The 15881-nt window shown below is 34.9% G+C and overlaps 1 protein-coding gene across 1 annotated transcript; it reads left to right on the top strand.

The window, feature by feature from the left end:
• Positions 1-12497: 12497 nt before the first annotated feature.
• Positions 12498-14057, top strand: LOC130050562 (uncharacterized). The gene is made up of 2 exons (XM_056150786.1): positions 12498-13884; positions 14038-14057. Exons 1-2 carry the CDS (start codon positions 12498-12500, stop codon positions 14055-14057), a joined length of 1407 nt encoding a protein of 468 aa, XP_056006761.1.
• The last annotated feature ends 1824 nt before the right edge of the window (positions 14058-15881 follow it).

Genomic DNA, 15881 nt, shown 5'->3' on the forward strand with positions numbered 1-15881 from the left:
AGTGCGGAAAAAATGGCAACAAGAGAGAAGGAGGCCCATCCTATCGTCTTTTCAGTGCTTCTTGTCTACATTGTTGAGTCGAAAATAGGTACTGACGGTCCGATGGTTTTTCGCTTGGCTGACCTTGTGAGCCTCTATAATCAAGGTTTGATACAATCGGGAATAGAAGCGCCAAGTATAAAATCCACGAGACTTAAAGACAAGTTGTAGGAAGAGATCCCTGGACTAGAAGCTCACAAAAAAAGGTAGGGATATGTTATTAGCCTACAAGGAAGACGTCGGCGAAGCATTATCACAGGCGATGGACTATTCGGAGGCACTGATATTAGCGAACGCAGCAAAGATATTGCGTAAACGTATGCTGGAACATAAAATGCCTTTCAAGGATCTTTCCATGACAGTTGTATTGAAGATTCAATGCCATCTCTTCTTGTACAGTTTGTTTGCATGATTGAGCATGGTGCTGATATAAAATCTCAGCTAAGATTTGGTGCTTCGAAAACGGACTTAGCAATGGCACAGCTGCTTCAGTACAACTGTTACGCAAAATACAGAGAAGAGTCAAAACCTTTCAGGCATTCTAAAGACCGTGAGACGCCATTTCCTGTATTTATCGGTATGTCAACTTATTCAAAAACCAGGAAAAAGATATTAAATGAAATGTTTCATGATCACGGTCTTAGCGTCTCTTATGATAGGGTGCTTGAAATATCTGCTCAACTAAGGGATGCAGCGGTCTCCCAATTCTATACGGAAGGTGTTGTTTGTCCATCAAATCTTAGAAAGAATATTTTCACTACTGCTGCTATGGATAATATTGACCACAATCCATCTTCAACGTCTGCATCAACATCATTTCATGGAACTAGTATATCCATCTTTCAGCATCTAACATCTGATAACAAAGGTGAGGTGCGGGAGAAATTACCAGTAAATTCGAAATCTAAAATGGTTCCAGAACTACCGGACTCATTTACCAACATACAATCAGTTTTTTTCTCTGATAAACACCCTAAGCCTTCGAGAGTTGATAGTCCTGTTTCAGTTCCAAGTTTACAGCTTCAGCCAGAATATGAATGATTACAAAGGTCAGTCTCATTGAATCCGTAAACGAGCATGAAATCAATGTAACATGGTCATCACATTTTGCATCTTAAGGTAGAAGCCCACCTTTTGAAGTTAGTATAGCATCTTTGTTACCATTACTCCGGGACCAAGCACACTCAGTTGCCAAAATCAGACATGTAATGGATAAAATTAGTGATATTGTTGCTATTTTGAATCCTGGTCAGGTCCCTGTGATTGCTGCTGATCAGCCTATCTATGCACCAGCCAAATAAATTCAATGACACAGGCCAGAACGTTATGGTGAAGACAAGTTTATCATGATGTTTGGAGGGTTGCATATTGAGATGTCAGCTTTTAAATCAAATGATTCACTCTTGCAGGATAGTGGTTGGACTGGTGCTCTTGTAGAGTCTGGGGTAACAACGCCTGGTACAGCTGAATCATTTTTATCTGCTTCCAGTGTTACTCGAACACGCCAAATACACCAGGTAACATCATGCTGTTTATATAAACTTATAATAAATGAGGCCTATGAAAATTATGCCACAGAGGGAAATGAGAGCAGTCTTTCCAAAGAAGAAACGTGAAGCGGAAAGTCCACAGTTTCAGTTTTGGAATTTGATCCTTTGTATGGAGTTGGCTATATTTTTGCTGATTCGTTCTTTTCGAGAGGCAGACTGTTTGCTTTACCTACAGTCTCTGCAAGGAGAGTAGGATGTAATTGTATATAGGGTAATTAGTACTGCCTTTTTGTAGTTTTGACTCGTTTTGGTGTCCAGTTGTACGCATTTTTACATCAAATGTGCGATTTTCAGTTGCACCTTCAGTATTTCCAATTCACGAATACGGTATGGCCGCCATCTTGAAAAATTATGGCCGCCATTTCTAGATATTTGGTGGCTAACGTGCTTTTTTGATAAAATAGTGTCTAAGGATGTTTCATACTAAATTTCATGCTTGCATCACCTACTGAAAGATTGTTAGGGTTATCTGCTTAGGTAAAAGAGAAGTGAATACAAATAAGGCAACATCCCAGGAAGCAATAAAGGCTGCCAATTTTAATGAACTTCTAGAAAGAACAACATTAAAATCTTCAACCTAAAGACAACACCAAGACAGGATCTTCGACAGGACCTGGTGAACCTTGCAAAATGTGACCTTAATTTGCAACTTGATCCCACGGACATCTCAGTAATCCATAGGATTCCATCAAAAACCCAAAATCTTCGAGATAACCCCATCATTGTGCGCTTTGCATCTGCTGAAGTGAAACAAAAGATAATGAGACAGAAGAAAAACCTGAAGAACAGTGTTCGATTCGCAGATGACGTTACAAAACGAAATCTGGATCCGATGAAGAACATTCGTGAAAATGAAAAGATGGAATCGGCATGGTATTACAACACCTGCGTGTATGGGAGAACAAAATCGGGACTCCAGTTGAAAATTGATCTATTTGACAATGTTGAACAACGCATTCACACCGTGTACAATGCCACATGCGGGGACCGTGATCGGTGTAGCGCGGGGATGTGAATTCGAAGCGAAGAAAGTAGGTCAATAAGTATTCAAAGACTGATTGTGTTTAATCAAAATAAATCTAGATAGCCAAAGGTATTGCACGGAAGACAGTGGTTATTGGCAAGCTAGCACTAGCAACTGGGGAGTTTAGTACTCTTTGGAAATACCCAAACACTTCGACAATATACAAGTAGGGTAGGCGCCAGGTATATTTTTCGGTGTATTTAATGAGAAATCTTCACTCCTACTGCATAAACTTCAAAGTTTTTTTGACCAGAAACATTACCATTGACTCAATATTCGACTGAAATAACCAACACAAAATCATGATATGCCGAGTATTTGACTGAAAACCCTGTGTGGCGTAGGGGGGTGAAAATCTTGTGGCGTAGGGGGACCGAGATTCGCAAAGTTTCTTACCAAAATCCTCATCTTGAACACAGTGAATATATAAATATCAAATTCAAACTTGTTCAAAGTTACTCTGATATTCGCACGATAAACCGATAATGATGTGTGTGACTTTCTATGCCATTAAACTTTCATTAAAAACATTTTCTAAAATACCACAATACCAGATGATTAAGACAGTTTTATATTTTAATGAAATTGACATGAACAATTATAATTTCAGATAATGCAATGACCAGACAGAAAAACAATCCTTGGTTAAATAAACACAGACACCTGAGGTGATACTACTTAGCTCCCCCCCCCTTATTTTTTGCACCATAATATCTTTGAAATGTGTGGATTCCCTGTCTATCTCACCCTAATATTGATTTATGTACAATCGTTTCATTTTTTTGTAAGCTTTAGAGATTTACCTTGTACTGGTATTAAAGCTTACAAAAAGTATGAAACGATTACATAACTAGAAATTAGGATGAGATAGACAGGGAATCCACAAATATCGGGAAAATGTCGCCACAAAAACATCAGGGGGTGGGGGTGGTGAGTAGTATCCTTACTTAAGGTGCCTGTGTAAATAAACCATAACGAGTAACACTGCAATCGTGTCTAAGGTTTAATTCTGTCAAAGTTATGATACAATTACATGTAATACCAAGAATTACACGGATATCCAGAAATAAAGCAAGATGAAAGCATATGATATAAATGTTTTCAGGCACGTAGGTATTTTTTTTCTTCAAAAAAGTGGGGAGGAGGGGGGGAGACGTTCACCTCACAAGCGTCTGAAAATTCTTGAAAAGCAAAAACGAAACAAATATAACAAAACCCAGTTTAAATCCTAAATCGCGGGGGATGGAGGGCAAGAGATTGATCGGTTCCTTAAATTTTACAATTCAAATATTTTATTTTATTAATTGAGGTAGTTTATAGATCAAACTTTGTTTGTAAAATTAACTACATGTAACTATGCATGTACAGTAAAAAAAAAAACAAAAAAACAAAAAAAAACAAAAACCTTTGACACTCCCTTCTATTGCTACGCGTTTGATAATTATTTTTGTGTACATTTGAGTAAGTTGATTTACACTAACATTGATTTTCAAAAGATCGAATTACACATTAGTAAACATATTTCAACAAAAATATTGCATTAGAGAAGCGTGTTCGATAAAATTAACATGTTTCGGTCATTGACTCCTGATGTACATGTATATTTTTGTCCACAGTGTGAAATGATTACAAGATAATACTTGTATGCTTTGTTTGTACATGCAATTTCTGAAAAGTAATAATGAAAACTTGATATTTAATTGACATCCTTACCCTGGTATAATTTTTTTAGGACTGCGAAAAATCACACAAGGGACACATGAATATAATCAATGACTAAAAGTATTGTACAGCGTCAGCAATATCATTTCAAATTGTCAGTAATTACACTATTCCTTAACTGGCACTTATTTACATGTACAATCAGAAATAGTAAATCCTTATAATGCTGCAATGAATTGAGGACCGCAACCAAACTCAGCCAGAGTTTGTTTTAACATGGACCGCAAGCATTCTCTCGCCAAAAGGTGCGTTACGCAAGATTCCCTTACATCTCTGTCAACACTTGCAATCACGTGACAATACAATCAAATGATATACACAGCCATTCTCATTTCCTTTCCTTTTAAAAGTTCTGGCAACATGTGATACACCAGGCTCTTTCATAGTGCACTGGCACTTTGATAAGTACATTTTTACCATTAAGGTGTTTGTCTCTTATTTTACAAGTGTTATGGAATGTTTTACAGCCTTCCTTACTTTTGATTCCATGTTTACAGTGATCTCTACCACATGAATGACCTACATTCATACGCATATTACGAAGTAGTTCCAAATTTAGTATCAGAAAACCGCGATTTTAAACAATTTACAGTAAGCACCCATCAAATTTGCACCAAAAGCATTTCATAATATGCCTAAATATTTAGTCCAAAACAAAAAATGTTGGATTATTAGAAACTTTTACAAGATTTCTGTAAAAAGCCGTTGACAGAGGTCTAGTGCTCGTACAATCTAATTAGAATTAGATGTTAGATCCGCTCACATACTCGCTACACAAATATCTAACAACATCCCATAGAGGGTCACGTCAGAGGTCAAATTTGCAACAGCCAATCAAATTTCCCCCTTCATATCGCAATTCCATGTATTGTTTACGTAAGGAAGAAAATAAATGGCGGCACCCACGATCGTGACTTATTTATCGCGTGTTTTGTTTAAATTTTAAACTATGGCGACATCGGGGGATCTTTTCATGTATACTTCAACAAAGATGACGTGTAGCAAGTATGTGAGCGGATCTAACATCTAATTTTAATTAGATTGGTGCTCGTAGCGCACGAACCCTTGAGTGGAGAATAGGACCGCAACGTGTTATGCGCCACCTGTATTCAGGGGGAAATATCTCGCGCTGCACTGTGAAAAATGCCTTAAGTTTGATTTTGACGCATATAATATTTCTCACACAAATCGTATATATGTGCTTGGTTGGTTGGGATTCTATCATTTCCTCTACATGCAATCAGTTTTACTCTGCAAAACACACATAAGTTTAAACATATAGATAACAGTCAATCATACACTGTGATTTTACTTGGGTTCCCTTTGAACAAAATGATTTGAGAATTTTCCATATAATTTTGAATAAAGACAATATTCGCTGTGCTGAAGATGTGTATTTTAGTGAGAAACTTTGCTTACGTTAAAAGGATTCTCGGCCCCCTTACGACACAAGATTTTCACCCCCCTACGCCACACAGGGTTTTCAGTCAAATACTCGGCATATCATGATTTTGTGTTGGTTTTTTCAGTCGAATATTGAGTCCCATTCAAAGGAAATGTTTCTGGTCAAAAAAACTTTGGAGTTTATGCAGTAGGAGTGAAGATTTCTCATTAAATACACCGAAAAATATACCTGGCGCCTACCCTACTTGTATACATGTATTGTCGAAGTGTTTGGGTATTTCCAAAGAGTACTAAACTCCCCAGTTGCTAGTGCTAGCTTGCCAATAACCACTGTCTTCCGTGCAATACCTTTGGCTATCTAGATTTATTTTGATTAAACACAATCAGTCTTTGAATACTTATTGACCTACTTTCTTCGCTTCGAATTCACATCCCCGCGCTACACCGATCACGGTCCCCGCATGTGGCATTGTACACGGTGATTCAGGAGGAATCAGATAAGAGAAGGTAATGTGCTTCTCAAATATGTGAACTAAACAAACTTTTTATACAGTAACATTTACACTTTCTGTGTGGCTCTTTGAGAGGCGACCACATATGCACAAAGACTCCCTATAATATATATATATGGCCACAGAAACTGATGAAAAACTTTGTAATATTTACTTATATGATTTTATACTCGTAATTTATAATTATTACATTCTACTTAATGCAACGTTATACATTAGTTCTTGTCCTATATATATAAAACATGTATACTTACAAGGGGGCTCAATATCTAAAATTTAGAATCGGGCTTGACTTTCCCAAATATTGGATTGCATGTACATATTTAAACAAATGAGCCTTTTTGTCGGTAAGTGGTTTTTCATATATATACACCACAATATTGCCATGTTTAAAACAACACATAGTTTTAAAGTTTATGAACAATGTTTTTTGTCACTTTTGTATTTTGCTCTTTCTTATTTACTATTTGCTCTTTCTTACTCTGGCTGAATTTCCTTAAAAAAAAATTGAGTCATGGTAGATGTATTTTAAATGTCAATGGATGAGATAAAATTTGTGTCAGTAAATTGCCAAGGTTTATGTAGTCAAGAAAAAAGGAGAGATGTCTTGAAATTATTAAAAACAAAAAAGTATGATATATTTTGTTTACAAGATAGCCATTTTGTTGAAGATCTTCATAATATTGTAAAACAAGAATGGGGTTATGACAAATGTTTTTTCAATTCATTTGCAACAAATGCAAGAGGTACTGCAATTCTTTTTAATAATTCATTTAATTTTACTTTACCTAGAGAAAAAAAAGATATACATGGTAATTTTATTATATTAGATGCAAGGTGAAGATAACGAACAGTGATCAATCTCATAACTCCTACAAGCAATACAAAATAGATAGTTGGGCAAACACGGACCCCTGGACACACCAGAGGTGGGATCAGGTGCCTAGGATGTGACAATTGAAGATAAAAGATTAACATTGGTGAATTTGTATGGGCCAAATAGAGATTCACCGGATGTTTTTTAAAATGTTGTAGAAAAAGCAAAGGATTTTGAAAATGACGATTACATTTTTTGTGGTGACTTTAATTTTGTTATGAATCCAAAGTTAGACTGTAAGCATTACAAAGAAAATACTATAAACAATCCTAATGCGAGGAGAACTATGATAGAAGCCATGGAGGAGTTAGATATTTTAAACATTTTTAGAGAATTGCATCCAGAAAGGCAGCGATACACATGGAGACATAAGAATCCTACAAAGTTAGCGAGGTTAGACTATTTTTTAGTGTCAACTTCCTTGTTTAATAGTGTCCATGATGGTTATGTTGAAGCAAGTTACAGGTCAGATCATTCTATGGTAACGTTTTCTATTAAACTACAAGAATTCAAAAAAGGACAGGGCTTATGGAAGTTTAATAACTCTCTTTTATGTAATAAATAATTTGTTGAACAAGTGAAAAAGACAATTAGTAACACGAAACAGCAGTACGCGATTCCAGTGTATACATTTGATAATATTAATAATATACCTGACAAAGAAATTTGCTTCAAGATTAATGATCAATTATTCTTGGAAATTCTTTTAATGGAAATAAGAGGGCAATCTATATCCTTTTCCTCATATCTTAAAAAAAGTAAAACCCAAAGAGAGGTGGAATTATCAGAAACTATACAACAGTTAGAAGAGCAAGAAGGTGTTATAGATACACAGGATCTTGAAAATGCAAAGAAAGAACTAGAAACTATTCGATTAGAGAAATTAAAAGGGGGTATGATTAGATCAAAGGCCAAATGGATAGAAGAAGGTGAAAAACCTAGTACCTATTTCTGTAATTTGGAGAAAAGAAATTATGTTAATAAAATAATTCATAGAATCGAGAATAATGATGGTCATACTATTACCAGTCAAGAAGAAATATTAGAAGTGGTATGTGATTATTATGAAGAATTATACAAGAATAAAAATACTGAGGGGAATAAAAGGGCATGGGAGAATGATGATATGTTTAAGGAAGTCCGAAAATTGTCTTTTGAAGAAAGCCAAATATTAGAGGGGGAAATCACGTATGGTGAAGCCACTGACACTTTGAAAAGAATGAATAATGACACTAGCCCTGGTAGTGATGGTTTTACAACTGAATTTCTCAAGTTTTTTTGGAAAGATTTAGGTCAATTTGTCTTACGATCTTTGAATTATGCATTTGTAAATGGTGAATTATCTATTACTCAAAGACAGGGTGTTATCGTCTGCCTTCCTTAGCCAAACAAGCCTAAACAATATTTGAAAAACTGGAGGCCTATTACATTATTAAATACAGTCTATAAACTTGGGTCAGGATGTGTAGCCAAAAGAATAAAAAGAGTTTTACCTAAGTTGATAAATGGGGATCAAAGTGGTTTCATACCAGGGAGAAATATATCAGAAAATACCAGGATGATATATGATATTATGCATTACACTCAAGTCAAAAATATTCCAGGTATGATCCTGCTTATTGGTTTTGAAACAGCATTTGACACAGTGTCTTGGGGTTATTTATTTAGAGTATTACGCTTTTTTAATTTTGGAGAGGGCATACAAAAATGGGTAAAGTTATTTTACACAAATATTATGACAACAATAAACCAAGGTGGGAATTTATCAAGATGGTTTTTGAATAGGAGAGGCTGTAGACAAGGAGACCCAATATCCCCTTATTTATTTTTACTATGTGCAGAAATTTTAGCGATCAAAATACGAAGTAACAAACAAATTCAGGGTATACACATTAATAATGAAATGTTTCTTATAACACAATTTGCAGATGACACTTCTATTTTCCTTGACGGTTCAAAAATGTCATTGGAAATAACACTACAAGAGCTTCAGGATTTCAAACTTCTGTCGGGTCTTGCAGTTAATTATTCAAAGAGTCAAGTTATATGGATCGGTAGCAAAAGGTTTTGTGGGGAAAAGATAGTGAACAACACGGAGTTGGTTTGGGGAAGTAAGACATTTCAAGTCCTGGGAATTGAATATGATATTAATTTGGAACAAATGGTTAAAACAAATTATAACAAAAAGATCTTGTCTATCCAACTTTTATTAAATCAATGGAAAAGAAGAAATTTAACACCATTAGGACGAATAACGGTTGTTAAGTCCTTAGCAATTTCCAAAATAGTACATTTATTCATTTCTTTACCAACTCCTACGAAAGACATCATAGAAAAGTTAAATAAATTATTTTTTGATTTTGTATGGAAAAGCCCTGTGGCTAAGATTTAAAAAAAAAAGTAGTTACTCAAGAATATATAGATGGGGGTTTTAAAATGGTAGATATTGAAAACTTTTATGCAAGTAGGAAAATTTCATGGATCAAAAAACTGTTACAAACTACAAGTACACCAAAGTGGCAGAATATTTTAGGAGCAAGCATAGATATTTACAAAATAATTAAATTAGGACCAAACTTTGCATTAAAAAACATTAAAACCTTTAACAATCATTTCTGGATGGATTTTTTAAATCCTGGAAAAAACTCTGCATATGTTTTGATAAACAAAATGCTACTAAAGAAATGTGTAAAAGTGTAATATGGTATAATGACAATATACAAGTAGATAATAAACCTATTTTTTTGAAATCATGGTATGAAAATGAAATTTTTTTTGGTAAACTCATTGATAAATGAGAATGGAACATTTTGATCATATGATCAATTTACAAATATTTATGTTGGGGTGCATACAAACTTTTTAGAATTTTTTAGTGCATTACAAGCAGTTAAGAAACATTGTAAAAATGTTGCTCTTAATCATTTGAGCAAAGTAGATGAACCTATTATGCCATTACATATTTTACCATTTGCCTTTGCTAATGCTGGAAATAAGAAAATATACAAGATTTTCAATTACAGTGGTGAAACACCAACAGGTCAAAAGAAATGGAACAAAAAATTTACAATTACAGACTAAATGTTTTTAAATTTACAAATGATAGAAAAATACAGTGGTTACAATATAGAATAAACCAAAGAATATTAACTACAAATACTTTCTTGAAAAAAAAAATCAATCATGACATGTGCAGTTTTTGTGTTAGAGAAAAAGAAACACTAGAACATATTCTATATGAGTGTGAAATAGTGCAGAATTTTTTATGTATTGTTTATAATTGATTTTTTGAATCTTTTACATTTGATATTGTCACAGATAAGAAAGCATTTTTACTTGGCTGTTCAGAGAATGAATTGATTAATATCATAAATTTTCATTTGAAACATATATATTCTTCTCGATGTAAAGAAAGTCCACTGCTTTTAGTAAAATTTAAGAATATCTGGATAAATGTATATCATATTGAGAGACACATAGCTTTTAAGAAGAGTTGTATAGAGCTATTTGAGGAAAAATGGAAATTGTTTAAAAAACTGAATGAATGATTTTATATTACATTGTGTATAAGAATATCATAGGCATAGATGCTACATTACATCAGCATAATTTGTGCATCAATATATATTTCTACTGATTTTGATACCAAAATGTTAAGACTTTTAGATTGTGCACAGGGTAAACAAAACAACATCACCTATGTTGGCAATTATTTCCCATTATTTTATGTATTTGTTCAGCAGCCAGAGTAACTTTCCCCTCTATCTTCTTACTCTTTACTTCTATCTTTGGTATGAAAGCCTATCATTAGTATGAAAGTGAGTGTTTGTGTTAATAGCATTGAGTCCCCATACCCGCTGGTCAGGTTGGGAAGTAGGGGCAGTTGTAAAAATCCTGACTAAAAGAATTGAATAAATGTGTTGAACCAACAAAAAAAAAACTTCATTTTATGCTAATTTGGCGCTCAATAGATCTTATATATCTATGCCATTTTGCGTTATTGCATTCTGCGTCTAACTCGACGCAAATTGTACTAATGCAAAATGTAATAATCGAGTTTATCATATTATGCGTCGTTATCAAACATCATGGGGAGAGGACAAGAGTGTCTGTCACCCACCTATAATAACAATATCCATTTTTTGTTAGTTTGTAATGCAAATAAAAGATACATTGGGTGACAACCCCTCCCCCACTTACCCCAGCTTGAAAGTTCTGATATAATAGTAGAAGACCCACCACCACCAATTAAGAAAATGAAGATATGAGGCACTCATAGTAGAGGACTCTAACCACCCCATCCGACCCCCAACGATTGAAGAAAATGAAGTGTAGGGGGAAATTATTGAGGTAGTCAAAGTAAAAGACTCTTTAACCCTTCACCCCACATTAGGACTTTGAACATCGGACAAAACATCTTGGTTTGTTTGGGTGTTTTGTTTTATTTTATTTCTGTTTTCGTTCATCTTTTTTAATTATTATTTTGAATGGCAAGAAATTTTGAAGAATACAATTTTCCATTTTTTCCCCTGTTGTACCCCCCATGAAAAATGACGATACATGTCTGGTTATTACATGTACATTTTGTTTTGCAACACATGCATGTATACTAATTGTATGGTGCATGTAGAATTACACCATTTACCAAGTTTTCCTTCATTTACACAGTGTAAGGAATGGTAAACCAAAATCACAAAACAAAATGCATAAAGACCAACATATTTTCAAGCGTAGGAACTTCATTCACGAATACATAAATATGTACATGTATTCAGAAAAATCGCATGCATGCATTGCAGGACTATAGCATTTGTGTGTTTTAACGTTTCTGTAACATGCCATAATGATTACTTTGAGGCTTGAGTGTAATTTATTCATAAATATTTTCATTTCGTAGATCTGGCGTAATGGCCATACCGCTGTACGTAGAAATTTCAAATTCAAATGTATTCGATAAGATGCAATAGTAGAAGTATAGCCGTAGGAAATACAGGGTGTAGACTTGAACTTGAAATAAGTTGGAATACACGACTGAACCCTTTTATGACGAAGAATGTTGCTTATGTTGACGGCATCTATATTCCTTTGCAATGTATATAAAACGTCAAAAAAAAATTGTTTTACTACCGTCTGCGAAACTTACTATGAAAAGCTATAAACATCACGTGACAAAAGTCTCCAATGACGCTTACCGGGAAAAAAGTATGGAAGCCGATAAGGGACTTCTTATACAAATATTGCAGATTTTCTCTTTTTTTCCCTTAACAATATTTTTGTGTATTATGCAACCAAATACTTTTTTTGCTTATTATAGACACAAGTAAAGAAGAAAGGGCCTTATCGGTCACATTATGACCCAGAAGTTTTAAATGAGGCTTTCAATGCAGTTTTGGAACAAGGGATACCTGTCCAAAGAGCAGCAACAACCTATGGTTCCAATCACTACTCTTAAAGACAGAATTAAAGGCCACATTGATGTTGACACTGTAAAATCCGGACCTTCCCTTTTATTTTCCCAAGAACAAGAGGCTTTACTTTCTCAGCACATTAATGCAATGGCAGAGCTGGGGTATGGCTACTCTAGAGTGGAGACTATTAATCTTGCACCAGATTATGCTATTCACCTTGGATTGCGCCAACGAGAAAAGCCATTTAGCTTGAAATGGGTATATAATTTTCTTCAGAGATGGCCAGATTTGAAGGTTAAGAAACCAAGGAGTTTAGAAGCAGCCAGGGTAAAGTGTGCAACAAGATCTGTTATAGATAATAACTTCAAAGAACTGGATAAGATCATGTCACAACATAACTTTAAAGAGAGGCCACATGCGATCTATAACATTGATGAGAAAGGCTTGTCTACAGACCACAAACCCCCTAAAATAGTGTCTGGATCATCATACAAAACACAAGCTGTTACATCTGGGATGTCTCAGACCATTACCATCATTGGTGCTGGGAATGCTCTTGGGCAACAAGTCCCACCATACTTTGTTTTTCCAGGGAAACGATTTATAGATGGTCTTCTTGATGGTGCAAGTCTAGGAGCAACAAGTACCATGAGTGATTCTGGATGGTCCAACACGTATATCTCCACGTCCTATATCAAGGATCATTTATTCAAATACTTACCTCATCATGATGAAAAGTCTCCAGTGCTTGTTCTTTATGATGGACACAGGAGTCACATATCTATAGGACTTATTGAGTGGGCAAAGGAAAATAACATCATCCTATTTGTTTTACCACCCCATTGTAGTCATCTTCTTCAGCCTTTAGATGTGAGCTGCTATGGACCTTTCGAGACTGCCTGGAACTCTGCGTGCCACAGACATTTGAGGGAATCTGGTGGAAATGTCATAACGAGGTTTGATGTCTGTAAAATTGCCTGCAAAGTTTATGCTGCCACACTGACACCATCCAATATTCAGGTAGCCTTTAGAAAATGTGGAATTTATCCCTATGACCCAACTGTAGTCTCAGATTCCCTTGTTGCCCCATCACTTACTTTCGCAGCCATTTCTTCCTCCACCATATCACCGAATTCAAGCTCAATTACCAGTAGTGAAGACAAGGAAAATGAACAACCCAAACAATCAAAGGAAAAAGAATTTTTGGAATGCAAAGGAGGCCAGATTCTTCAAAACGTAAAAGCAGCTAAAGTACGTAAAACATTGAGTAAAGTGGTTGCTGGGAAGCCAATTACGGATGATGGTGTTCTTCAACAGATTAAGACTCATATAGAGTCTCAGTCATCAGGTTCTAATATATATATATATATATATATACACAATGTATTGACATCAGTGAATGCAGACATTGCTTTACCCTTTTTTAAAACACAAAATATATAATATTCATATCTTTGACTCTCCATGTTCACTGAAGTACTTTAACATAAAACTTTTACAGTTGAGACATCTAAAATTTAAATGTCATCTTCTGAACATATATGGTAAACTTACAATAAAATTGACACTCTGCACTTTGATTAAAAAAAAAAAGAATCCATATACACACAAGCTTGTAAAATCTCAATTTCAAATGCATCAGCATTAAATTAATTATGGAGCTCATTTATGCGTCCACATTATGTACCGTTACACGTTAATTGCTTGAAATTGATTATTTAGTGTCATCGTCCCATTCCGTATCAGAAACCCGATTTCAATTGAGAACAGAAATGTTTTGCAAATACCAGTGTATTCTGTAAATTGTGTTGGTGCATTTCTTACCATTCAATTAGACTGCACGATGTACCAAAATAAAATAATCACACGTGTTTACCATCTGCTGCACAGTTTATCGAAATTCCCACCATATTGTTTACCCTAGATATATTGACGCATAATGCAACATTAACAATGTCTACAGCAGCTGCATAGCCTTCGTAACGTAGTGCAGTAGGCTGTGACGTCATAGCTAGTCCACGCGCTAAAATTCGAATCGACGCCATTAGTACCAAAATTTTCAAGTTCCATAGGTATGGTATAGTTTTTCATTATTTTCCTTTTAAACATGTATATACGTGTTACCTATAGGGAGAGCTCTATGATTGGGAAGTCATTTTTTCCATGCTGAAAATCTACAATGAAATACTGGTAAGTTAGAACAGTCAATTCAAGAATATGTCAAAACAAATTACAATAAATTAATATGTAATCTATAATATCTATCATGTTTTATTTGAAATCAGTAAGCATTTACAATATTTTACATAAGTAGGAGAAATAAGCATTGCATATTGTTCTAATATTGTACACACATGTTAATAAATAACTGTGTAGAAATTCCTAGTTGAATATATTTTTGTTTTCATTAGAAATACTGGTATGCGTTTCTTGAGAATTGTTTATAAATACCTTGGCTTAAGTTTTTGCAGCCCCTCTCTCCCCAAAATCATGCATTGATATTTTATTGGCTATTATAATTTTTAAAAAAATATATATATACTTCTTATTTCAAAACCGAGAAACATCTGTTGAGGCAAGAGGCGTAATATGTGATGAAAAGAGGTGTGTGTAGGGGGGATTCAAATCCAAGAAATACAAATAGATGGACTGAAATCACAGCTCAATGACGAGCGAATAAGTTTGAATAGAAAGAAATTTACTGATGATAAATTCTGTCTCATTTGAGTAGTGTTGAAAAAGGGGTGTTTCTGTTGGTAAGAGGGAGTGTAACCTCACCTATGAAGGCTAATTATATGGTCAAAATTTACTCTTAAAATAGCTAAAATTCAGGAGCTTACGGGGGCTTCGCAATCTGATTAAAACCAGATCCTGAGATCCGCTCACTTAGATCGCTACACTAGTGTAACGATCTAAGTGAGCGGATCTCAGGATCTGGTTTTAATCAGATTGGGGGGCTTCGCCTCCTTGGCCCCCACCAGAGTTTTGCTCTTGACCTACTGGAGGCCTTAGGGCAGACCCCTTGCCTCTGGACAAAATTCCACGGCCCCTAACCAGAATTCCTGTATCCGACCCTGTTTTGTATGGAAAAAGCTCACAAGCTCTGTCCGTTTACGCGCCAAAAAACTCGGTCGTCATATTTCCCTATACAAAATCTATAACTTGTAATAATGTTATATACAATATTAAATTGCATATGTACCGGTATACAGTTTGACGTTACGTGTACATGTCAAATATATACACGTATTTATATATATGTATATCAACTGTTAACTATATTTAGGTTAGTGCCATTATCAGTGGCGGATTTAAGGGGGTCAAAGCCAGCGCCCCTCTCCCCTA

This window comes from Ostrea edulis, chromosome 9 (genome assembly GCF_947568905.1).
Source record: "Ostrea edulis chromosome 9, xbOstEdul1.1, whole genome shotgun sequence".
Lineage (NCBI taxonomy): Eukaryota > Metazoa > Mollusca > Bivalvia > Ostreida > Ostreidae > Ostrea > Ostrea edulis.